This window comes from Neomonachus schauinslandi, chromosome 2 (genome assembly GCF_002201575.2).
Source record: "Neomonachus schauinslandi chromosome 2, ASM220157v2, whole genome shotgun sequence".
Taxonomy (NCBI): domain Eukaryota; kingdom Metazoa; phylum Chordata; class Mammalia; order Carnivora; family Phocidae; genus Neomonachus; species Neomonachus schauinslandi.
The window spans coordinates 80,992,324-81,016,230 of record NC_058404.1 but is presented as its reverse complement, the minus strand read 5'-3'; the positions used below and the strand labels follow the sequence as shown (position 1 = coordinate 81,016,230).

The 23,907-nt window shown below is 41.1% G+C and overlaps 1 protein-coding gene across 1 annotated transcript; it reads left to right on the top strand.

Annotated features, from left to right (window-relative positions):
* Positions 1–414: 414 nt before the first annotated feature.
* On the top strand, positions 415–23,093 carry MMAA (metabolism of cobalamin associated A). Its single transcript, XM_021679314.1, has 7 exons — positions 415–489; positions 12,361–12,864; positions 15,067–15,189; positions 17,929–18,099; positions 20,409–20,494; positions 21,531–21,680; positions 22,730–23,093. The coding sequence occupies exons 2-7, from the start codon at positions 12,420–12,422 to the stop codon at positions 23,015–23,017; spliced, it is 1,263 nt and encodes a 420-aa protein (XP_021534989.1). The 5' UTR covers positions 415–489; positions 12,361–12,419; the 3' UTR covers positions 23,018–23,093.
* Positions 23,094–23,907: the final 814 nt, after the last annotated feature.

The following is a 23,907-nucleotide window of genomic DNA, read 5'->3' as shown; positions in this document are numbered from 1 at the left end:
ACACTCGAAGCTTCTGGGATTGGAAAAAAGGGGTCTGCGATTGCGGCCCGCCGATGCCGCGGGGCCTCGGGGCTGCACTCTGGCTCCGCCTCCCGGACTTCTCAACGCGCCAAGGCCGGGAGGGTATGAATGTTACCCTCGAGCTCTGGAGGTGGACGACCGAACAAGGACCCGGAGAAAAGCTACCCGAAAGCCATAAACTACCTTCCCCCGCTTCACTTCCCGACAGCTTCCCGGGCCCCACCGACTTCCCACCCCCGACGCAGGCCCGCAGGCCTTCACGCACACGCGTCCCCTACACACGCCGGAATTCCGCGGCCACGTCCGCCGAGACCCTAGCCCCGCCCAACGCCTCCGTTCGGCCCCCGGGCGCCCCTGGGCTTCTCGCGTCCAGCTGTGAGCCCTGCGCCTGCGCGTCGCGGCCAGCGCGGGGCGGGGCGAACCCTGTCCGGCGGAAGGGGCGGGCCGCACTTCCTTGTCGTCCGGTGGGTGAGTGTGGGGCGGGGGTTGCGCGCGGCGTCCGGAGCCGGAGTTGGGCTCCCGCCTCGGGCTGCTGGTGGGGGCCCACCCCGGTGTCGGGGGCGCCCCCTGGAGGATTTGGGGTGGGGGAAGGAAAGGAGAATATTGTTGAATTGGGTGATACTGGGAATGCGGGATATGTGCTGACTGGCAGGCGTCGGCAAAATGGGTTCAGAGGGAAGTTCCGTTGTTTTTTTCCTTAAAAAGGAAATGCTCTGTAAGCAGTGTTTTAAAATTTACATCAGTCTAGGCAGGGTTGTGAGCTTACCGTTGTACCACAGTAAGGAGGTTTTGGTAAGGTTGCTGGTCCCTTGCCGCTGCCAAACCTGGCGAATGATTAACCAGAGAATGGATCAGAGAAGGGCACGATAGCTTCTCCCCAAGAGTGAAATTAAAACTCCTCTTTTATGGAATAAAATCCAGGATATAAAAGTAAGGTTCAAACCGAAAGTCACAAGGAGTATCTAGGCTTTATCAAATACTCTGGAGAGGCATGGACTAAGTCCTTTCCGGCAGACGTACTGTATTCAAATGATTTGTATTTCTCATTAGCACATGAAAGACCACCTAAGCAAAAATGGCATAAAATTTCTTCTTTTATTACCTTTCTTAAGAGCTGTGCCCAAATACATATACTCTGGAAAACAAATAGATTACTATAGCTTTTCCAAGTTGGTAGGAAACCACGTTTCCCGAAAGCCTGTGCAGATTCTTAATCATTTTGGGATCATCTACAATGTCCAAAATACTCTTTTACTGGTAAACACTTAACATCGTTTTGTGTTCAAGGTAATAAGAATTTACAAAAGGGAACAACTCAGTTATTTTAAGGGCTGTATTCTATTAGAGGCAAAACAGATATGAAACATTATATAATCATAAGAAATGTAAATCTCAACTTGAGATATTTGATGATGTCCAAAGAAAACCTGTATTTGGCATGGAAAGGGCTGGTGAGTGCTTGAAACATTTGCCCCTTAGCTGCCTGTTGCCATGTGGGCATGTGGGTCCCTCATATGCAGATTGTACACAGGGCTCCCTAAGACCAGTTTGGATTTGAACTTGAGTGTTAGCAATAGGAATGAATGAAAATGTTTAACAATGATGAAATTTAGAAAAATAGAGATTTTCCAAACAGATTTAGAATCCTAAAAGTGGAAATGGGGAGATCTGAGTCTTAACTGGAAAAGTGATAACAGGTGAAGTGGACAGAGAACCATAGGATATTCCCTGCATGAGTTCAGTATGTATTCGATGTTACTCTTATATAACAATGACCTATTTAAAGGTTGCTTTTTTAAAAAGTCATTCTGCTCTACCAAAATTTCCTGAGATTATTGGAAAAGGACAATGTAAAACCCTCTGTGGGGTATGGTGGGAGATGGTAAACAGATTAATGGCATCTGACAGTTTATCTTCAAATCAAAAATGATTAGCATTGAGAAATGGAAACACATGGCGTAATACTGCCCTGCCTGTATGAACTGTGCTGTGCTGCAGACACTGACCTAATGTATTGATTTTGGAAATCCTATATGCTTTTTCTTGCCAGAGTAGTTATTGAAATTGAGAATATTCATTGGATCAATTTCAAGACAAATATCCCAAGTCAGACTGGCTGCTGCTGAGCAAATTTTTAATGAAGGAAAACATCCACATATTGAAATAAGACTTTAAAAAGAAAGTCCTTAAAATAAATATATATTTACTGTAAATATCTAGAAAAATATATGTTTCCAGACATTGATTAATTGAGTAATCAGCATAATGGAGTTATTGACCCATATACAATTATAGTATACGTTAATTTATTCTGTGAGCAATAAATTATGCTGTTTATTGATAACTAAGATAACTCATAGTCTAGGCAAGACTAACAACTTAAAACAATGTGACCAACATTATAATAGAGGGATGTGACCTATACATGATGACAAGAAAGGAGTGACAACGGAAAGGGCATGGAAAGGGGGAGTGGAGAACTGTTCTAGAGGAGACACTTGAGTTGATTCTTGAAGGCTGAAGAGGAATTTGTGAGATGATTAAAGAAAAGAAGGACGTTCTAGTCAGAAGGAATATTGTGGACAATGGCCAAAGTGTGTGGTTTTTCTGGGACCTGTGTGCAAATCAGAATAGTTATAGCAGTGTGGTAAAAGTGAAGGAGGGGAATGAATTAAGTTGGAGAGGTAGATAAGAGCACTCCTAAAGAGTATGTAATATTTTTGTAGTTACTGTCTTAGCTGGATTGTAGACTTTACAATGTTAAGGACCTATGTTGGACCCATATACCAATGTATAGCACAGTACCTAGCATTCAGTAGGTTCTCAATAAATAGTGCTGAGTAAATGAATGGCTGAATTAAAGAAAAACTATTTAATTAATTAATTTATGTATGTATGTATGTATTTTACAAATAAGGCAGAGGGAACTTTTTATGTATTTTAAGCAGATGAGTAAAATAGATTTACATTTTATGATAAGTGGTAATATGGAAGATGAATTAATAATGGTCATAGAGGTATCTAGAGTAGATCAGCATTTTTCAAACCTAAGATTGTGGCTGTGGTAGTTTGCCATCTGCATTAAAAAAAAACAATAGAAAAGATAATATTAGAGTGTATCACATGTACTAGCAGTAAGAAGTGTTTTGTGAAACTTTTGTTTGAGTTATATTCCTACATGTAGACTAATGTAAGTGCATTTCTTTCTATGGACATTGATCAGAGCTTGAAAGCCATTATAGTAGAGAAATGTGGGAAGGAGGGTGGGGAAGAGGAGATGGATATTAAGGAGATATTGGAGGGGCGCCTGGGTGACTCAGTGGGTTAAACCTCTGACATTTGATTTCGGCTCAGATCATGATCTCAGGGTGGTAAGATAGAGCCCCACTTCGAGCACCATGCTGGGCATAGAGCCTGCTTAAGATTCTCTCCCTCTCCCTCTGCACCCCCGCCCCCCACAGACACACCTGGGCACGTGCTCTCTCTCAAAAAAAAAAGGAATTTAAAAAGAGATTGGAGGAAAACAAATGTGAATCTTAAAATGCTGCTGTCCATAGGAACCTTTTTGCCTGAAAGGGGGGTTCACTTACCTATTTATTTTAGTATTTTTGCCCACTTGATATTTTTCATTGTATATTAATAAATTAACATTCTGGTTTATTAAGAATGGCAGTGCTTTGAGGGCTCTTACTGAATGTTGTAAATGCTAGAAATTTCTCTTGTATTCTGGTAGTACTCAACTTAAAATTGTAGGATGAGACCTCCGTGATTCTCAGGAATCATTAAAATTCATTGAAACAGTTTGATTATTGGCTAAGTTTTAAAATTTCTTTCCATAAGAAAGCAGGAAAAGATGCTTAGTTACACAAGCAGATGGGAAGTCTTTCTCCCTACCTCCATGATTTTGCCACTCTAGTAGTCTGTTCTGCCAGTGACATGTTACAAGGGTAGAGAGTTGTTCATATAGGATGAGTTACATTGGTTTAAAAGAAATTATGGACTTATTTTTTTTTTAAGATTTTTATTTATTTATATGAGAGAGAGAGAAGCAGCATGAGAGGGGAGAGGGTCAGAGGGAGAAGCAGGCTCCCCGCTGAGCCGGGAGCCCAATGCAGGACTCGATCCCAGGACTCCCGGACCATAACCCGAGCCCAAGGCAGTCGCCCAACCAACTGAGCCACCCAGGCGCCCAGAAATTATGGACTTCTTTAAAATCTGGTTGAGGTTAAATTAATCAGTTTAAGTGTGTTATGCACTTAATTATCAGGTGTGAATTATTCTCTGTGGAGTGAAAAACATTTAAAAATTGTAGAAATTTGGTCTTTTCTGTCACCTTATACACTATTGGGATGGCCTACTGATAAGGTTTGCACAGAAAATGTAAACCAATTTCTCATTTTGGCCTAAGCAAAAAAGAAAAAAAGCAAAAACAAAATGAAGATAAACAGCTTGCCATAATCATTCCATATTTAAATGTAAAGGGTTATTTCGTATTCCCTTGGTGTGACATGATACCACGTCTCTTCATATACATCTGGATTTTTAAAATCTGTCGTTTTTCCCAAGTTCTGCCACTAGTTGTGAGGCCTTGGTCAATCAGTGTAACTTTACTGAGCCTCACCTGTAAAATAGAATCCTGTGTACTGTTGAGGCTTAGCTGAAGAAGTGTATGCAGAAATGCCTCACACATAATAAACGGTCAGTGAAAGGTAGCAGCTGCTGTTCTGCCATTCACATGGTCCAGAAGGGTTGGGGCCACCAAGGAAGTCAGCCCCCATGGAGAGATTTGAAGGGGTAAAAACCTTGAATTATGTACATCTGGGTAGCCTTTTGGTTTTGGCAGAAGAATGGGGGAAAATGATAGCATCCTTTTCCTGGCTCTTTGTTTTCACTTAAATGCCTTTTAAGATTTGTATTGGCATCAAAGGATAGAGAACTTCACAATCCCAAATTGTGATAAACCCTGCAATATAAACCATAAGCTTGTCAGGTTGTTGGCATGGATTTTCTGGGAAAGACTTTGATTAAATTGTTGTAAGAAATAACTAAATGTTAGAGCAACCTGTGTACTATTTATTAGACAAGTTTTATTCATCTCATTTAGGGAATATTGTTTGCATTATTATCAGTGGACATATTTTCGTCTAGTAAAGCTCTTGTTACTGGGTTTTGATTCCTTACAAACTTACCTGTTTTTCTGTTTGGGAACATTAGTTAGATGTCAAAGTTGCCTTGATTCAAAACAAGGAACTTAGAAGGTAGAATGCTTTTAGTAAAGATTCTCAGATCATGGGCGCCTGGGTGGCTCAGTTGGTTAAGTGACTGCCTTCGGCTCAGGTCATGATCCTGGAGTCCCTGGATCGAGTCCCGCATCGGGCTCCCTGCTCGGCAGGGAGTCTGCTTTTCCCTCTGACCCTCCTGACCCTCCCCCCTCTCATGTGCTCTCTCTCTCAAATAAATAAAATCTTTAAAAAAAAAAAAAAAGATTCTCAGATCACACAGGTTAAGGACGTTACTCAAACTTTTCTTTCTAGTATATTAGATCAACATAAAGTAGAGAACCCCCTCATGAACCTTAAAAGAATTTAACAGGTTACCATGTGCCTAACACTGTACTGGATTCTGAGGAAAGTAAGTATAAGAGATTGTCTTTTCTCTGGGAGGATCATCAACTGGGCTCAGGGAGGAGAATTGGTGAGTAGAGATCTGTAAATAGATGAATTAGAAAACAAGATGAATAAAAGGCTGTGGAGCTTTGCAGGTGGAACAGTTGACTGCCTGTGAAAGGTAGTGAAGATGTGTCCTAGAAGAGGTGATATTTGAACTGAGTAGGACTTTGTCAGGCAAAAAAGTGGAAGATAAGCATTCTAGACACCTAATTTTTATTAAGCATATAGATTTTTTTTTTAAGGATTTTATTTAGTCTTTGACAGAGAGAGCTCGCACAAGTAGGCAGAGTGGCAGGAAGAGGCAGAGGGAGAAGCAGCAGGGAGCCTGGTGTGGGACTTGATCCCAGGACCCCGGGATCACGACCTGAGCCGAACGCAGATGCTTAACCCACTGAGCCACACAGGCGCCCTTAGACTTTTTATTTTTTTTTAAGACTTTTTTTTAAAGCTTGCCGTGCTCAAAATGATTACTAGCCCGTGTGTATCACATCATTTCAGAGTACTACTGAACTTCATATCTTAATGTGATGATTCTGATAGAATGTCTGTGCATAGAAGCATAGCTAAAATATGATTATCACTTATTTCACCTTGTACATAATTCTTTTTACTAGGTTTTTAAGTATATATGCTAATTTTATGTTTAATTTAGAAATTGACATATAAATATACATTGAATGTAATGCTGATGGTCATAGTAACTGTAAGGACTCATCAAGTTTGATTGTCACATTATGAAGAAATCTCAATGCAGAAGGAAGCAGGTTACAGGTTATAGATACAGTCAGAGGTAAAAAGTTAATCATGAGAAGTTTTAGACGTTTCTTATTAAAAGTATACAAATTCTATGTTTTATCTTTAAAAAAGATTTTTTTGCCATAGCAACTGTATTAGTTTTCTTCTGCTACTGTAACAAATAACCACAAACTTAATGGCTTAAAACAACACAGATTTATCATTTTACAGTTCTGTAGGTCAGAAGTCTGACATGGGTTTTACTGGGCTAAAATCAAGGCATTGGTAGCCCTTTGTTCCATCCTAGAGGTTCAGCAAGGGTGGGCTGAGTCCTCATCACGTAACATCATTTCGCTCTTCCACCTCCCTCTTTCTTTAAAGGACTTTGGTGTTATATTGGGTCCACCTGGATAATCCAGGATAATTGTTTTATCTTAAGGTCAGCTGATTAGCAACCTTAATTCCATCTGCAACTTTAATTCCCCTTTACCATTTAACGTAACATATTCATAGGTTCCAGGCATTTAGACATGGACGTCTTTGGGGGCGGGGGGGCGGCATTATTCTGCCTACAACAGAAAAATATGATTAGCCAAAAACAACATATAAGCACTGTAATACCACTTACCTATAGACGAAGTTAACATTTTGACATGTATTTCTGTGTGTGTGTGTGTAAAATTTTATGAAAAATGGTATAACACCTCTTATGAAAAATGGTATAACACCTTTTATGAAAAATGGTATAACACCTTGGAGATAAGAGTGGCTTATCTCCAGCCACTCTTCTGCTAATCTCATTTGGTCTCATAGATTTAATTAACACCTAAATACTTAATGATTCTCAAATTTACACGGAAGCTCTGACCTTTTCCTTATGCTAGTAATGCAACTGCCCACTCAGGATCCCACCTGGATATTTGGTGGGCGTCTCAAACTTAAGGTATCGGAAACTAAACATGCCTGATCTTACCTGAAACTTGACCTCCTGCAGTCTTCCTCAGCTCATTAAAGGGCAACTCCGTCTTTGCTGTGGCTCAGGGTAAAACCTGTGCTAAATCCTGACTGTTCTCTTTCCCTTCCCCCCACATCTCATTTATTAGCAGGTCCTTTAGAATTCATCCAGAATCTTATTTAACACCATCCCCATGTGGTCCATGTGCTCATCAGTTTTCATGTGCATTATTGCAGTAATCTCTTAGCTGGTCTTCCCATTTCTGTTCTTGCATCCCCATCAGATCCTTTTAGAACAGAAGTCAAATCAGGTTCTTCTTGGTCCTACTGCTTCCCTTCTCATTCACAGTCAAAAGTTCTTCAGTCATATCTATGGCTGTATATCTGACCCCCTCTTCAACCTTCTCTCTTTTACTTTTTCTCTTGCTTATTCACATCTAGCCACACTGGCCTCCTTATTTATACATCTATAGTCTGTCTTCCCTTACTAGAATGTTGGCTTTATGAGGTCAAGAACTTTGTTCTATTTTGATCATTGTTGTATCCCCAGTGCTAGACTATTGCATGACCCATGGTAAATGGTCAAATCTTTGTTGAATGAATGCTTTATAATCTTGTTTCTCTCTCTCTCAACATATTACTTTCTCTTTTTTGATCATAGCTTTGTTGGGTAACAAGAGGTAGTCATGGTAAGATTTGTTAATTAAAGGGCATATTTTAGATAGTTATAATTTTTTCTTAGACTACATAGATAGCATCTCTCCTATGGAAGGATAGGACTAGGTTTGGTAGTAAGAATGTTCTGTATCCTTGTCAGCATTTCCTCTCTCTCTGGTCTTTGGCTCTTCCTAATGCCATCACCATCGCTGCACACTTTTTTTTTTTTTAAATTTTAAAAAGGTATTTATTTTAGAGAGAGAGAGAGAGTTGGGTGAGGGGCAGAGGGAGAAAATCTCAAGCAAACTCCCCACTGAGCTTGATCCCATGACTCATGAGATCATGACCTGAGCCGAAACCAAGAATCAGACATTTAACCTACTGAGCCACCCAGGCACCCTCACCGCACACTTTTTAAAAATGCTTTTTACTTGCTTTGGAAGGGGCAGGGTTACTAATACCTCTTTACCTTTTAGCCAAAGAACTTCTTCTTGATCCTGAAATAATTTATTAAGAAAAAATGCCATAGAGAGTCAAAAGACCTGGGTTTGAGTCCTGGCCCTCCCATTGGCTATGACATTAGTCACCTAACTCACTCTTGTTTTCCCTCCCTTGTTACATGGGAATAAATAATAATAATGTCATCATAAAATTGGGAGAGTAAAGTGAGATGAAGTATTTGGAAATGGTTTATAAACTCTTGAGTGACAGGCTGGTGGGAAATGAAATTAGGTTCGGATCAGCAGCCCTTTTTTGTGTTTTTTCAAGAATTGCAACGTGCCAGCCTCCATCATGAGCTTTGAGGATTCTAATGTGGACAACAAGGTCTTGAATGTGACTTCTCTTTCCCTTAATGCCCTGCCTAAGTCCAGGTGCTCATCATCTCTTTTGGGTCTTTGCTTGGGTTTCCTAAGCTGGGCTTTACATTACCAGGGTCTGATTCCTCTTGACTTCTCACCACTGCTCCTAGTGTTATCTCCCTAAAAACCCAAGTTGATTATGTCACTAATCTCTGTAAAGATCTCTGTCATTTCTCCACTGCCAACAAGGAGCCTCAGTTTACATCCTGGTCCAGCTTCATTTCCTATCACTAGTTCCCTGTAGACACCAGGCTTCTGTCTCACTCAATTGCTGTCTTCTCTGATATGGCAGGGAAGAGACCAGCTGTGACTCTGTACATTTAAGTCCTCAGCCTGGAAGGCCTGCCTCCTCCAGTTTTGTTTTTTTGTATCCTTTCGGACCCAGCCTTGACACTGACCCCTCCATGACTTGAACCTTCTACTCCCCAAGGAGAGTTAGTTTCTATAATTTTGTCTGTTCCCACAGCACTTTGTGGTTTTTTTTTGGACATCGTGTTTATTATTCTGTGGGCTTTTGAAGTGCTGGGATTATGTCATTTAGGGTAATATAATGTGACAGTCCACCTAAGAAGGTATAGTGGATTGAGTGGTGGCCTTCAAAAAGATATACCCATGTCCTAATCCCTGGAACTTGTGAATGTGACTTTTATTTGGAAAAAGGGGTTTTTGCAGATGACAGATGCCATTAAGTTAAGGATCTTTTTTTTTTTTTTAAGAGACACAGTGTGTGAGCGGGGTGGCGAGGGGCGGGGGCAGAAGGAGAGGAGGGAGGATCTTAGGCTTCACGTCCAGCGCGGAGCCCGACTGGGGGCTCAGTCTCACGACCCTGAGGTCATGACCTGAGCCAAAACCAAGAGTCAGAGGCTTAACCTGACTGAGCCACCCAGGCACCCCAAAGTAAAGAGCTTGAGATGAGGTCATCTTGGATTATCTGAGTGGAGCCAGTTCAGTGACAAATCTCCACACAGAGGAGAGACACAAAGAGAAGAGAAGGCCATGGAAAGCCAGAGGCAGAGATGGCACTTGTGTAACACACCCGCAGCCACCAGGAGCTGGGGGAACAGGGGATAGGCTCCCCTAGAGCCTTCAGAGGGGGCGCAGGCCTGCTAACACTGGGATTGCTGACTTCCAGCCTCCAGAACAGTGAGAGAATAAATCTGTTGTTTTAAGCCCCCCAGTTTGTCGTAATTTGTCACAGCAGCCCTAGGAAACTAATACAGAAGTCATAGTAGAATGACTGGAACATAGTAAACATCATTGTCATCACCAACAGTAACACTGTCATCACTGTGATTTTTTTTTTTTTTTAAGATTTTATTTATTTATTTGAGAGAGACAGAGAGAGAGAGCATGAGAGGGGGGAGGGTTGGGAGGGTCAGAGGGAGAGGCAGACTCCCTGCCGAGCAGGGAGCCCGATGCGGGACTCGATCCAGGGACTCCAGGATCATGACCTGAGCCGAAGGCAGTCGCTTAACCAACTGAGCCACCCAGGCGCCCGATCACTGTGATTCATAAACCTAGGATGGGACCTGAAGAGCGGTATGTGCTCAGAAAATAGTGACTGGTTGAATAAAAATACAGTTCTTCCCCATGAGCTTCCAGTGTGTTGTAACGGCCATGGTATTGTCGAGAAGTGTGCTTAAAGAGAGCTTCCAAAATAGATCCCCTTTTAACTGTGTTGTTTTAAATGTCTTTTTGTATGTCTGTGTGAAGGGTGGTAGTGGATGTTTTAAATTGTTTTTTTTAGAACCATTTTTACACGGTTTTCCATAAATTTTCCTTTTAGAATAACACAAATTTTGTCAAAATAGAAGTCATAATGTCCCCTGTTCCCCCCAAAACAGAAAAATGAGCAGTTATAGTTCTAACAATAAAAAAAAAAACTTAAAATATGTCTTCTTTTTTCCTATTAGAATGTTATTTAGTAAAATTAATTTCATGCTAGGGATTGGCCTTGAAATACAATGTAGAGAGGTACTTCGGAGCGATAAAGTAATTTATTTCATTCTGCTATGAGGTAGTTGAAAACCAAAATTTTCAAATAATCATAAAGCCAAATTTGGTAGGCCATATGTATCATTTGTATGTAAATTTTGGTTTGCCACTGGAAGCTAGGTCTATGACCTAATTTTTACTGATGATTTATAAATTAGTATAATAATAAAAGCTAATGTTTATTGAGCTCTTACTCTATGCTAGGCAGTGTTCCAGGCTTTTTACATGAGGCTCTTTACATGAATTAACTGAATTCCTTCTCACAGCCATCCTATTCTCTTTACCTCTTCTCTTAACTCAAGACGATGCTGAGGCACGGAGTGGTCAGTATCACGATAGCTGACGTGACAGAGACTCAGAGTGGCCATGGCTCATACCCTCTGTACTTTCCTGACTCTCCATGTTACTGTGTCAGCTTTCATTGTTGAATACAATTTGAAATGGAGATTATCAGTAAATCTAAGTAAAGCATCCTCATCTAATTCCATAGTGGTTCAGACTTGAGTGTGCTTATTTACCCACAGAGATTCTGATGTGTGGGGCTGGGAATATGCATTTTTAGTAAGTACCAGGCAGTTTGGGTCCTACTTGGAAATACATTGATCTAGTTACCATACAAACCTCACAGTTCATTTCACACGAAGGCCCAGGGTGGTGGCGTTGGTGGTGGTGGTGATGGTGATGGTGTGCTTATGTTAGGCCATTCTTTACATATATCTATGTTCCAGGGTGAGCCCATTGAATACATACATTTATCTAAACTTATGCCTCAAGTGCCTACACTGTTAATCACATTTTTTTTTTTTTTTGGTAGAGAAAGAATAAAAGGCTAGCATCAGAAGTTTGTTGTTTTGTTTTGTTTTGTTTTTTACCTTTTGAATGAGCGTCAAAATAAGGTCTGTTTGATCTGAGGAAATTGTAGTCTGTAGACAGAAGAAAATAAACATGACATAAAATTTCTACCCTAACAGGGTTTTTGTATATTTATTTTTTGTTTAGAAGAAAATTTTATTTTATTTTTTTAAAGATTTTATTTATTTGACAGAGACAAAAACACAGCAAGAGAGGGAGCCACAAGCAGGGGGAGTGGGAGAGGGAGAAGCAGGCTTCCCGCCAGAGCAGGGAGCCCGATGTGGGGCTCGATCCCAGAACCCTGGGATCATGACCTGAGCTGAAGGCAGACGCTTAACGACTGAGCCACCCAGGTGCCCCTGGAAGAAAATTTTAATGTACATTCTATTTTACAGTACAGCAATAATCCATCATTTGGGCTACTCTGAATATTAACTGTAGGCAAGGGGGCATCTTCTCTCTTAGGTTTGGTAAGAAACTTTCACCCATTTGTACTGCCAAGAAGCCTGATTATGTGTGTTTTAGAATGTAGGGAAAACACTAAGCTTGCAGTTTTACTAACTTCAGTATCTTAATTGTATATTGAACTGGCAAAAATACGTTTTTCTTTCTTCTAGGGAGTCACAAATCACATTGAGCGAAAAAGCAACCTGTGTTTTCTGCAGTTACAAACAAAATGAATATTCCCATGCTACTGCAACATTCTCACCGGCGTTTCCTAAAAGGCCTTTTAAGAACACCTTTCCGTCGCTACCACTTCATCTTTCACTCAAGTACTCATCTCGGATCAGGAATCCCTTGTGCTCGGCCATTTAATTCTCTTGGACTCCATTGTACAAAATGGATGTTGTTGTCAAATGGTTTAAAGAGAAAATTATGTGTACAAACAACCTTAAAGGAACACACAGAAGAACTTTCTGATAAAGAACAAAGATTTGTGGATAAACTTTATACCGGTTTAATCCAAGGGCACAGGGCCTGCTTAGCAGAGGCCATAACTCTTATAGAATCAACACACAAGAGGAAAAAAGAGTTAGCCCAGGTGCTTCTTCAGAAAGTATTAGTCTACCACAGAGAACAAGAACAAATAAATAAAGGAAAACCACTAGCATTTCGAGTGGGTCAGTCTTTTTTTTTTTTTCCTTTCAGTCTGTTCAGTAAATATTTTTGTAAATTTTCTGTTTTAAGATAAGTCTACATAGCTTGTAATCTAATGGGAATTCTTTTTTTCTTCTCAGAATTTTGGGCTGGATTTTAATCCCCCTCCCCCCCCCCCCTTTTTTTGGCAAATATTGGTCTTGTTATGTTGGGGGGAAAAGTGTTGTGGTCATTTGAACCAAGTCTCTGTATTTTAAGAGAATAATAGAAGATTTCTATTTTGGCAAGAACCCGTGGCTCCCAGAATAGAATATGCATATGAAGAACTGTTAACTGGTTTACTCCTTTCTCTTGGTAGTCCTTCTGCTTGATGGTCTGAAGTGAATGCCTTGTTTTTGTATTTATATCAACTATAAATATCCTTATCACATTTCAACATTCTACTTTTTAGGTGTTTCATTAGTCTTTCTAGGGCAAGTTTCTCTTCTTTCAGGTACTTTTTGTTAGAGTTTCTGGGAGTTGCTTGGCTTTAAGCACAGCCATTTCAATACCAAAATGTGTTTTAAAGGAGAGACCATATTCATTTGCTGTCTAAAAATATTAGAAATTCACTCGATTTCTTGAACAATTGACTACGTTCTGCAATTGCAAATAAACTTGCTGTATTTTCTTAATTGTGCATTTTTAAACAGTTTAGATATGTTTAGGTGGGATGAGAGCTCTTCATGATGGCAAAGTAGGTGATTCCAACCAACTTTCCCACTAAAATTTGAAATGGTGGACAAAGTCCAGAAATTTTGTGAGGATTGAGTAAATACTTAAAAATTGACTGGCATTATATTAGACTTACATCTCAGTTTAATGATATGGGATTAAAACTTTCTAATTTTATGGTAACAGGGTATGAATCTTTAAAGATTATTTCAAAAAGAGTTCACCAACCGATGTTGGTACTAGTCTGCATTGTTCATACATCCTAGTCTTCTGCCTTCACTGAAGGAACTCTCGTTTTGAGAGTACTATGTTGACTGTTAATAATCTTTATGTATTGTAGACAGACAAAATAGTAGACTCCCAAAGAGAAATTCCTGTTATGACAGTGTTTACTTATTACGGCTAAATGCTGTTTGAAGAGAAAATATCCCAGAAATATACAGAGTTAACCAGCAACTCACTCGTAGCTAGTAACTCACAAATTTTCATTGCTGTTCTGGTTCTTTCATCTTGGTCTTGTGAGGCCAGATAAACCTGTGTCTTTATGGTAGCTATTTTATCACCATCATAACTACAAGTAACAAATGTTTGTTCGGCACCCATACAGATGCTTAAGACAGAGACCTGCCCTGAAAATTGCAGTAAGGAGCCAAGCATGCCGTATGACCTACACATACTTTGGAATGAAATTACAATTAAATGCTTCAGTGTTATATACTTTATGCCAGGTGCTGTTCTAAACATTGCAAATATCAACTCCTCTAGTTCTTACAACAACCTGAAGAGATAGGTGCTAGCGCATCTATTTTATTGCAGAGTATACTCAGGTACAGAATGGTTAAGTAACCTCACCACGATTGTACAGCTCATAAAAGGGAGAGCTGGAACCAGAACCGGCCACTTGGCTCCAGAGTGCGTGCTCTTATCTGCCATGCTCGGTGAACTCTCCAAGCAGGGAAATTTCCTGCCTTTCTTAAGACAAGCTAATTTTTTCAGGATTCAGTTTAAATCCTGTATTTTGAGTTATGGGTAGGATGAAAAAAAATTATCTTTCATAAATAGAAAATTTTCTCAATCCCTGGGAATTTCCAGAGTACTGAGTTGTTTTTCCAATGGGAAGAGCAAAGTGTCCAGCATTGGGGTAGGTGGGATAATTACTGATCATGGTGAGAGGTGGGCAGATGTTGTGGAAACTCAGCACATTAACAGTATAGGCAATGAAGTCTTTCCAGAAAGATCTATGTTATAGTAAAAGGGCCGATCATATTTTGTAATTTTACAAAGTGAATTTGGAGAACATAGGGAACTCAGAATTGTTTTCTTCCTATATCCCTATTGCTCAGGAACCTAGATAAATAAATGGTTTTTTGTTTACTTTAGGAAATGTTAAAATACATTAATGATGGTTTTAATACATGAGAAATAGAAGATAAATCTAATATTTGAATAGAACTTATCATTGTGCTGCTCTCATTTCTTTCATTAAATTAGAAGGTCTCTCTCTACTGTAGGATTGTCTGGGCCCCCTGGTGCTGGAAAATCAACCTTTATAGAGTATTTTGGAAAAATGCTTACTGAGAGAGGGCACAAATTATCTGTGCTAGCTGTGGACCCTTCTTCTTGTACTAGTGGTGGTGAGTATCACTGACTTTTTTTTTTTTTTAATTGCAGAGCAGGGGCTCAAAGGGCTCTCTTATAATTTAATGGGAATTTGCACAGTCTGGTGACTTCTAACCTCTCGCTGAGTTTGATCTCACTGAAAGAAGGGAGTTTTGGGGGCGGCGAGGTGGAGATGGAGGGAGGTGGTTTGGGGCCTTGGGCTCCTTAGCTTGTGGGTAGTCCAGGACGAGCTTGGGTACTTAGAGAACTAGGAAAATGGGTGCCAGAAGTTGAAGATAATCAAAAGCAACTTCCAGCTCTTTGTCTATCAAAGCTGACATTAGGCCCTCTTCCCTCCTGTTGTTTTTTCCCTGGCTGTATCAGCCCCTACACGGTTCAGAAAATGGGTCCATCCCTCGTTCGCTTTTTTCTTATATTGTTGTAACATCTCTTAAGCTTAAAAGAAAATCTTATTGCTCTTTCTAACTTGTCACCGGTTCATATTACATGTTCAGTGAAACAGAAAGCTCTTAGAGGGACCGACCGTGTAATACACTGCTGTTCTCCCTACAGCACTTAGCGTGGTGTGTCACCTCTCAGGCTCAGCAACTACTTACTGGTTTGAGGGCACACAGTCACTCCGAGTTTAGTTTAATTTGCAGCTCATGAGAGAGAAAATGAATAAACTTTGTTTCCCTAAAGGATCATTTAAGGAAAACATAAAGCATACAATATAAATACTCAGGAAAGTTTTTTCTTCTCCCTACCCCTCTCACATTGCAGTTATGCGTTTAACAAGTACTCGAATGTCTGATATAGGCGAGGCATTGTACAAGGAAGGCACTGTGTCATGTAATGGTGACTGAGACACAGTCCTCTTGGCCTTAGGGAGCTACATCAAATGAGGGAAATAGACATGTGAACACAGGCCGTTACAACGTAACGTGTGCTGTGAGGAGAAAATACAGGGCGCTTTGTGGAAGTGTTTGGTTTGCATACTATGGGTTTCATGCTAAAAAAAATAGAGATGATATAATCATATTTCAAGGGCTTTAGGTCAGTAGAGAGGTGGACAACAATTCCTGTTACCACCCACTGAGAACTGTAGCTGAGAACATGCACAGTTTTTGAGTCACAATAATAAAAATGTTAACCATAAAATAAAATTATACTCACAAGGTTCAAGATTAAAGCCATGTCAATGTATCATCTTATTTACATTCTAAGAACTTTCTTTGTTAAAGGTAAGGACTTGAACAAAGAATTTTTTTATAGTGGCTCTCATTTTCATACAGGGGAGAAGGCCTTTTTTCTCTTACCTTTGTAGTATTCTATAATACTTGTAATAGCAAAAGAAAATAATAGCTTGAGATAGTAATAGCAGATATGCTGACAAGATAGCCTGATTAAAGTTGCATAGCCATGTGGTTCTTAATTCTTAAACTAAAAATGAAGGTCCCTTTGTCAGGTAAAAAAAATAAATAGACTTTGAAAGAAAAATACATGAGGATTAACAGGACACTGTAAGTTTCCATTTCTACTTTATTATTGCTACAGTACCATACATTTGAAAAGCAGCAAGATGCTAAAGTTGAAAAACATTACTTTATTGGCCTGTAGTTCAGTCCTTGTTGTGCTTTGGATTCACAGACCCCCTGGAGTAGCTTGGAGACCTCCCTAAGGGTCTGCAACTGACAGTTTTGGACTCACTGCTAAGACAGATGGGAGAGTAATTTCATAATGTTTAATTCAGTGTGTTAGGATCTATAGGATAATAATTTAAAGTACGGCTTTGGCAGTTTGTTGACTTACACAGAGATGGTTTCATGCAGAAAATCACTTTAGAAGAAAGTTTTGTGTGCAATAAATAAGGTAGTTGAGATATGTGGTAGGTGTCTGCTCTAGAATTAGAACCTATGAGAACCCTAGGGGCGCCTGGGTGGCTCGTTGGTTAAGCGTCTGTCTTCAGCTCAGGTCATGATCTCGGGGTCCTGGGATTGAGCCCCGCATCGGGCTCCCTGCTCAGCAGGAAGCCTGCTTCTCCCTCTGCCCCTCCCCCGCTCATGCTCTCTCTTTCTCTCTCTCTCTCTCAAATGAATAAATAAAATCTTTTTTAAAAAAATTAATTAATTAATTGCCTACTGTGAATAAACACTCATTACAGAATATGTAAGACATGGTTCCATGGGCAAAGACCTTCTATTAAAGCAGTTTCTCAACCTTGGCACTAATGACATTCTTTGTTTTGGGCAGCTTCCTGACATTGAAGGATGCTTAACAGTATCCTTGGCCTCTACCCACCAGATGCCAGTAGCATCCTACCCCCAGTTGTGACAAGTAAAAATCTCTCTAGACATTGCCAGATTTCCTCTGGGGGCAAACTCATCCCCATTTGAAAACCATAAAGACAACCATGTTAAGATGACAGTAAAGAACCCATCTTGGCTGGAATGGAAGATTGATTTGAGGACTAGTGGAAGCTGAAAATGGGCAGGTAAGGTAGGGCTGCATTCTGAGGGCCTTTAGTGCTAGGCTGAAGAATCTAGATTTGAACCTCTAGTCAGTGGAAAGCCATTATAAATTTTGGAGGGCTTGAAATGTTAAAACGATTAATTTGGCATCATACATGCTGTGTTGCACTAAAGCTCAATAATATGAAATCATTTTGAGATTTGGGGAGAAATGTCATAAAGCACTTCACCTGGGAATTAGCTGATTGATAATTGGCCCTTGTAGGTGTTCCATGATTAGAAAATCTTAACTCTGTGTTTTAGGATCACTCTTAGGTGATAAAACCCGAATGACTGAGTTATCAAGAGATATGAATGCATACATCAGGCCATCTCCTACCAGCGGTACTTTAGGAGGTGTGACAAGGACCACAAATGAAGCTATTCTGTTGTGTGAAGGAGGGGGATATGACATCATTCTTATTGAAACCGTAGGTGAGTGTGATTTTCTATTTCATAACAGTAAAATACTATTATAACAAATGCCATAAAAAGATGAGTGACAACTAGTATCATTTTGTTCATTCAGCATATATTTCCTAAGGTGTAATTAAATACAAGATATCTTGGGTTCTATAGGAGATATGAAAATACAGGCTCTAATCTTGACCTTTAAAGAAAAGCCGTGTATCTGGAGAACTGTTATATAAGAGTGGTATGTTGTAAATGCCAGAGGAGAACTGTAAGCATTGGAAACAACACATTAACTTAACACCTGTTGTGTTTAAGCACATTTCACATGTCTATAATATTTGCTAAGAAAATTCATGTAGTTGGGTGCCTCTTTAGTACAGGGCCATGTTTTATTTCATCTTTATATCCTTAGTACACAGCTATACACAATGAAAATACTGAAATGGAAACCCCAAGAAATTCACAGGCTTGTGGAGAGACAGACTACTGCTACTGAGTGATAAATGTTTGTGACACAACCTGACTCAGGTTTGAGGGATCAGGGAAGACTTCCGGGAGGAGGTGACAGTTGAGCTCAGTGTTGAAGGAGGAATTGGAGTGAAATAAAGAGAGTGAGAGGACATGGCCCATTTACAGAACCGCGGTTTGTTCAGGATACTTAGCCCATAGAATGTGGAGGCACATAGGGGGTGAAGAGAGATGGGGCCGGAGACCAGAAACTCCACCATGTAGGGATGGATGGAGGAAGAGTTGCCCGTGTGGTAGTAGGAGAAATCAAGGGAGAAGAGGACCATAAAAACCAAGTGCATTGGCTGGAGGTTGCATTTGACTGCTTGTCCCAGAGACTCGAAATAATTGTGACTCAAACAGAAAGTGGTTTATTTTCTCGTCAACAGGAGAAGCCCAGAGGCAGGCAGTCCCGAGCAGGCCTGGTGGTTCCACAGTGCCCTCAGTGTCCCAGGCTTCTGTCTCTGCTGTCCATTCTTAGCACTTAGTTTCCCTCCTCAGTGTTGCTCTTGGGTAAAAGATGGCTGATGAAGCTCTAACCATCACATCCACATTCCAGGCAGGAGGAGGAGGGAGGAGGGAGAGTATGGAAGGAGAGGAAAGGGGTAGGCAGAAGACGTGTACCTCTGGCTGGGTTAGTCCCCTTTAAAGAATTTTCCCTGGAAACCCCATCTGGTGGCTTTTGCTTTCAGTCATTGATCATCTCTGGTGGAAATTGGGTGTGGTGACTGTGGGCTTCCACCTGGTACATCGGTGCTCCTGACAACATTGGGGTAAGGAAATGGGGAAGAATAAATATGGAATGGACAACTAGAAGTCTCTGACACCCCAACAAAGGACAGAATCTTGAGAGGAGTTTCAATGGAGTGGGTGATGTGGAAGTCAGATTTAAGTGGATTGAAATTAATGTGAAGTAATGAAGACAAATGAGCATACATTGATTGTTTTTCTAGACACTTAGTTATAAAGAGAAAGTGAGAAATACGGTGATAATTGGAGGAGGTTGTGAGTTTTTGTCTTTTTTTCTTGGTTTGTTTAGTTTTCAGATGAGAAAGACAAGAGCACAATTCCTATGAGGTGCTGGGCGACAGGAGCCGGTAGACTAAGGAGAGGTTAAAGATAAGGCAAAGCAAGGGCCCAGAGGAAATGGGAAGGAAGGAGGCTGGAGAGGAGGCAGTGAGCAGGGCTGGTATTCGGACCTGCTTATCTGTGGAGGGGGCGAGGGGGACGCTGAGGGAGCGCTGTCAGGTAGGTGCCAGGGTCGTCATCATGGGGGAGATCATGGCACAGTGAATGTTTGTAATAGCCACGGTGTGAATGGGAAAGCAGCTGACTGAGGGTGCTTGGGGCATTGCTTTTACCGGGCAGTGCGGCGGGGGTAGTGGATGGCAGACTCCACGACCCTGTGGTGGTGCCTGTTCCTGAGCCAGTTCTCCGGCATGCTTACAGAGGAGAGACCACGGATAGTCAGACTGACCCATCGGTGCGGGTTTGCGGGGCTCCTCAGAGGCTGAGAAGGCCAGAAAGCTGAAAGTCTTGACAGGCATGGTCTAGGATTAGAACCACACTATTCAAGCTGCTCCCTGGACATCTCGAGGTTCTCCATTTAGCCGCCACGAAGGCTACTGGGAATAAGCGAGGGAGAGAGGTGTGGGGAGGGTCACAGGTGTGCTCATAGGCAAGGCAGTGCATTTAATAGATTCTTCAGAGGGGGGTGTTTAAGGTGGGATCGGCTTGAGTGTGTGAGCATGAGTACGAGTGAATGAAATGATGGTCAAGGTAGTTGAGAAAGTCTCATCACTATGAATAGTTTACAATTTCAGGTGTGGGCCAGTCGGAGTTTGCTGTTGCAGATATGGTTGACATGTTTGTTTTACTACTGCCACCAGCAGGAGGAGATGAATTGCAGGTGATTATGTTGACTTTTTTTCTCCCCAGACACAAAGTACACATCTCTGAAAGTACACATTTCCAGTGTTGTGTTTCTGTAAATTAAGTTGCTATTAATGTAGGTAAAAGAAGTAGCATTCAGGGGCTCCTGAGTGGCCCAGTCGGTTAATCATCTGCCTTCAGCTCTGGTGATCTCAGGGTCCTGGGCTTGAGCCCTGCATCGGGCTCCCTGCTCAGCGGGGAGTTTGCTTCTCCTTCTCCCTCGCCCCTCTCCCTACTAGTACACATGCACGCTCTCTGTCTCTCTCTCTGAAATAAAAAAAAGAAAATAAATATCATTCATATTGGCTAAAATACCGGAGTCAAAGACACATTCTCTGTTTTTTCCTAACTTATAGTAATAGAATTTATGACCTTGAGCTAATCCTACAACTTAGATTTTTCCACCTGCAGCATGGGGAGCAAACAGGGCACAGGGACAGCTCCAGCCAAAAGAGACCACTGTGGTGTGGGTGTTTGTAGGACCGAGATTGGGGCATTTTTAGCTATCAGATTATTTTTCCTCAAATGCAAATTGGAAAAAAAAATTATAAACCTTGAGGAAAACTTCAAAGACTTTGTTTATGGAAATGCAGGTGTTAGCGATAGGTGTCTTTTCTCTTTAAGCACTTAATGATGGATGGTTTTGCATCCTGCAGCATTAGCTCAGGAGAGACAGAATCCATCATGAGACAACTGGACTTGTCCCCTGCCACTCATTCATGTTGTGTCTTGATGATGTATTTCCTCTAATTGTGAATGTATTTTCTCACGTTAGTCTCTAAATTTAGAAGAGATCTTATAGGTGACTTCCATAATCCCAACAGGTGGTGCTTTTGAATAACTTTTGTTGAGTAATTGTGGTTCCTAGTACCCAGGGCTTGGGAGGATGCAGAGGAAAATTAGTTAATGAAGTGTGTGTCTCTCAAAATGTTAGCATTGACTGCTGTCCCTTTTTTTTTTTTGCTATAATTAAATGAAGTGTTTCTGATACATCACTGTCTTTTTCACTTCAGGGTATCAAAAGAGGTATAATTGAGATGGCAGACCTGGTGGCTATAACGAAATCTGATGGAGACTTGATTGTGCCAGCTCGAAGGATACAGGCTGAGTATGTGAGTGCACTGAAGTTACTCCGCAAACGCTCAGAAGTCTGGAGACCAAAGGTCAGCTTGCGTTCCGTTCTGCATTTCCTACCCTGAGTGGACTGCACCCATTAGAAGAGAGGATGGGAGTCCCAAGCTAGACTTAGAATCAATCTTTGCCTGGATGTGAGATCAGAATTTTAAAACATTATGGCAAAGCCAGAGTGGGTTGTCATGATTTTAAATATAATCCTTCAATCACGAGATGTCAAAAACCAGATGCGAGGGGATAGATTAGTTTGCTTAATGTTTGACTTGAGCCATTCTGAAGTGATAGCAAATCCATCCTGAAAGGAACCATTCTTAAGATTATGGAGCAATTAGTGATTTGATTCTCTGTCTTAAGAGTTTGAGTAGGAGAGAAGCTTTTGGTGTGATCGCTTCCCTTCCCATTATGCTTGTTGGGTGCTGTTTTCAAGAAGGAAAAAACAAAGAGAAGTTCTGTAATAAACGGTACGCTGCTATTGATGTGGGCAGCTTTCTGTGCAGGAGGCCACTCTGTTATTAAAGAGTAAGCTGTAATCACTCGAATGAGAGCAGCGGTGACCTCCCTTACCGCCCGCCCCTGGGCTCCCGCAGTCACCTTGTCTGCACCGGGCGCAGGGCTGTCTGCTCCGGGCAGGGGCTGGGTGCTCGGCTCTTAGTGCTTGCTGAATCAGAGACTGTTGACACAGGGAATGGGGCTATTTTCTCAACGTAGTTCCGTTTTTCTAGCACTCAGGCCTCAGGGAAACCTACCCAGCATTGCCCTTCTCATCCTCGTGACCCTCTCGCAGCTCCTCCGCATGGCCTCTGAGGACCATCTGAGCAATTCTAAGTCAAAATAAGCCTCTGGGCTAAAAATTTTGACCTGAAATTAGTGTCTTGTTTCTGCACATAGTTAGTAATCGTAGTAAGTTACCTCAGTCTACTTCTGGGTATAGTTTACTTCGATACAGTGACAAAATGTCTCCGTTTTCACTTACCTATTTTCATAGACTGTAAGACTTAATCGGCAAATATCAGAGTCCCTATGAAGATGTTTCCTATCATTTTAAGTAAAACGGTTTTGGTTCTTCCCTTTTCAATAGGTAATTCGTATCTCCGCCAGAAGCGGAGAGGGCATCACTGAAATGTGGGATAAGATGAGAGAGTTCCAGGACCTCATGCTCGCCAGTGGGGAGCTGATGGCCAAGCGGCAGAGGCAGCAGAAAGTTTGGATGTGGAATCTCATTCAGGAAAGCGTGTTAGAACATTTCAGGACCCATCCCACCGTCCAGGAACAGATTCCTGTTCTGGAAAAAAAGGTTCTCAGTGGGGCCCTGTCCCCAGGACTAGCAGCAGATGTGTTGTTGAAAACTTTTAAAAGCGGAGGCTAAGGAAATTTATCCTATGCAATGATTTTATATATCATTTCATAAAGTATTTTAATATTAAAAGTCACTTGAATGCTTATATTTTTAGTAATTCATTTGTGCTGCCCACGGCCTCGTTTGTGAACCATTCTTGAAAAGTGGAAGAATGTTAGATATGGCTGGCAAAGGTCAGGCCCCGGGCAGTATTTACAAGGTACCTGTTACATGTTACTGATTTACACTTCTTTCTGTTCTTACACCCTGGCATGGTAGCTGGTTGGAGAGTTCCTTCTCATCAGTCACAAGCAGAGAAGGCTGATGAGAACAGAAAAAGTTTATGTACCTTAAATGTTTTCTTTGATTCTATATTCTCTGAGTTTCCAGAGAAAATGTAAGCAAGAGTGACCACATGTCTAAATTCTTACTTCAGGCCAGAATCACACACAGTGGGTTACTAGGAGCTGAAAATCATGACTGATACTTAGTGTACCAGACTATTCTAGGAATTTCTGAAATGACCATGTACATGAGTAACAAAACAAGTAGAATGTGTAGTGATGTGAACACAGTTTTAAAGTCTACTTGTCTAGACTTGTGGACAACCCCATGATAGGTAGGAGAGCCCAGAGGGAGCTGGGAGAAATCAGCTGCAAATCATGTAGCCCATTAATCCCCAAGAGTTGGAGGACACCCTCAAAGGACCCAAGTGAGGTCACAATGATTCAAGGGTTATTCAATTTGAATATTATCAAAGACTTTTGCTTCTCTTCCTCCTTGGTCATTTGACTTCATATTAGCATCTTAAAAATCTGCCTTACTCCTGATGAGGAAGAACAAGTTTTGTTCCCAGAGGAGGCATGGCACAGGGCTTGGGTTGTGGGGTTGAACTGGGTGGGTTTAAACTTTCAACATAG

Coding starts and splice junctions, on each gene's coding strand:
- MMAA (XM_021679314.1), top strand. CDS start 12,420: ATGAATATTCCCATGCTACTGCAACATTCTCACCGGCGTTTCCTAAAA. Junction 12,865..15,066: donor ACCACTAGCATTTCGAGTGG/GTCAGTCTTTTT, acceptor TCTCTACTGTAG/GATTGTCTGGGCCCCCTGGT. Junction 20,495..21,530: donor CAGGAGGAGATGAATTGCAG/GTGATTATGTTG, acceptor TTTTCACTTCAG/GGTATCAAAAGAGGTATAAT.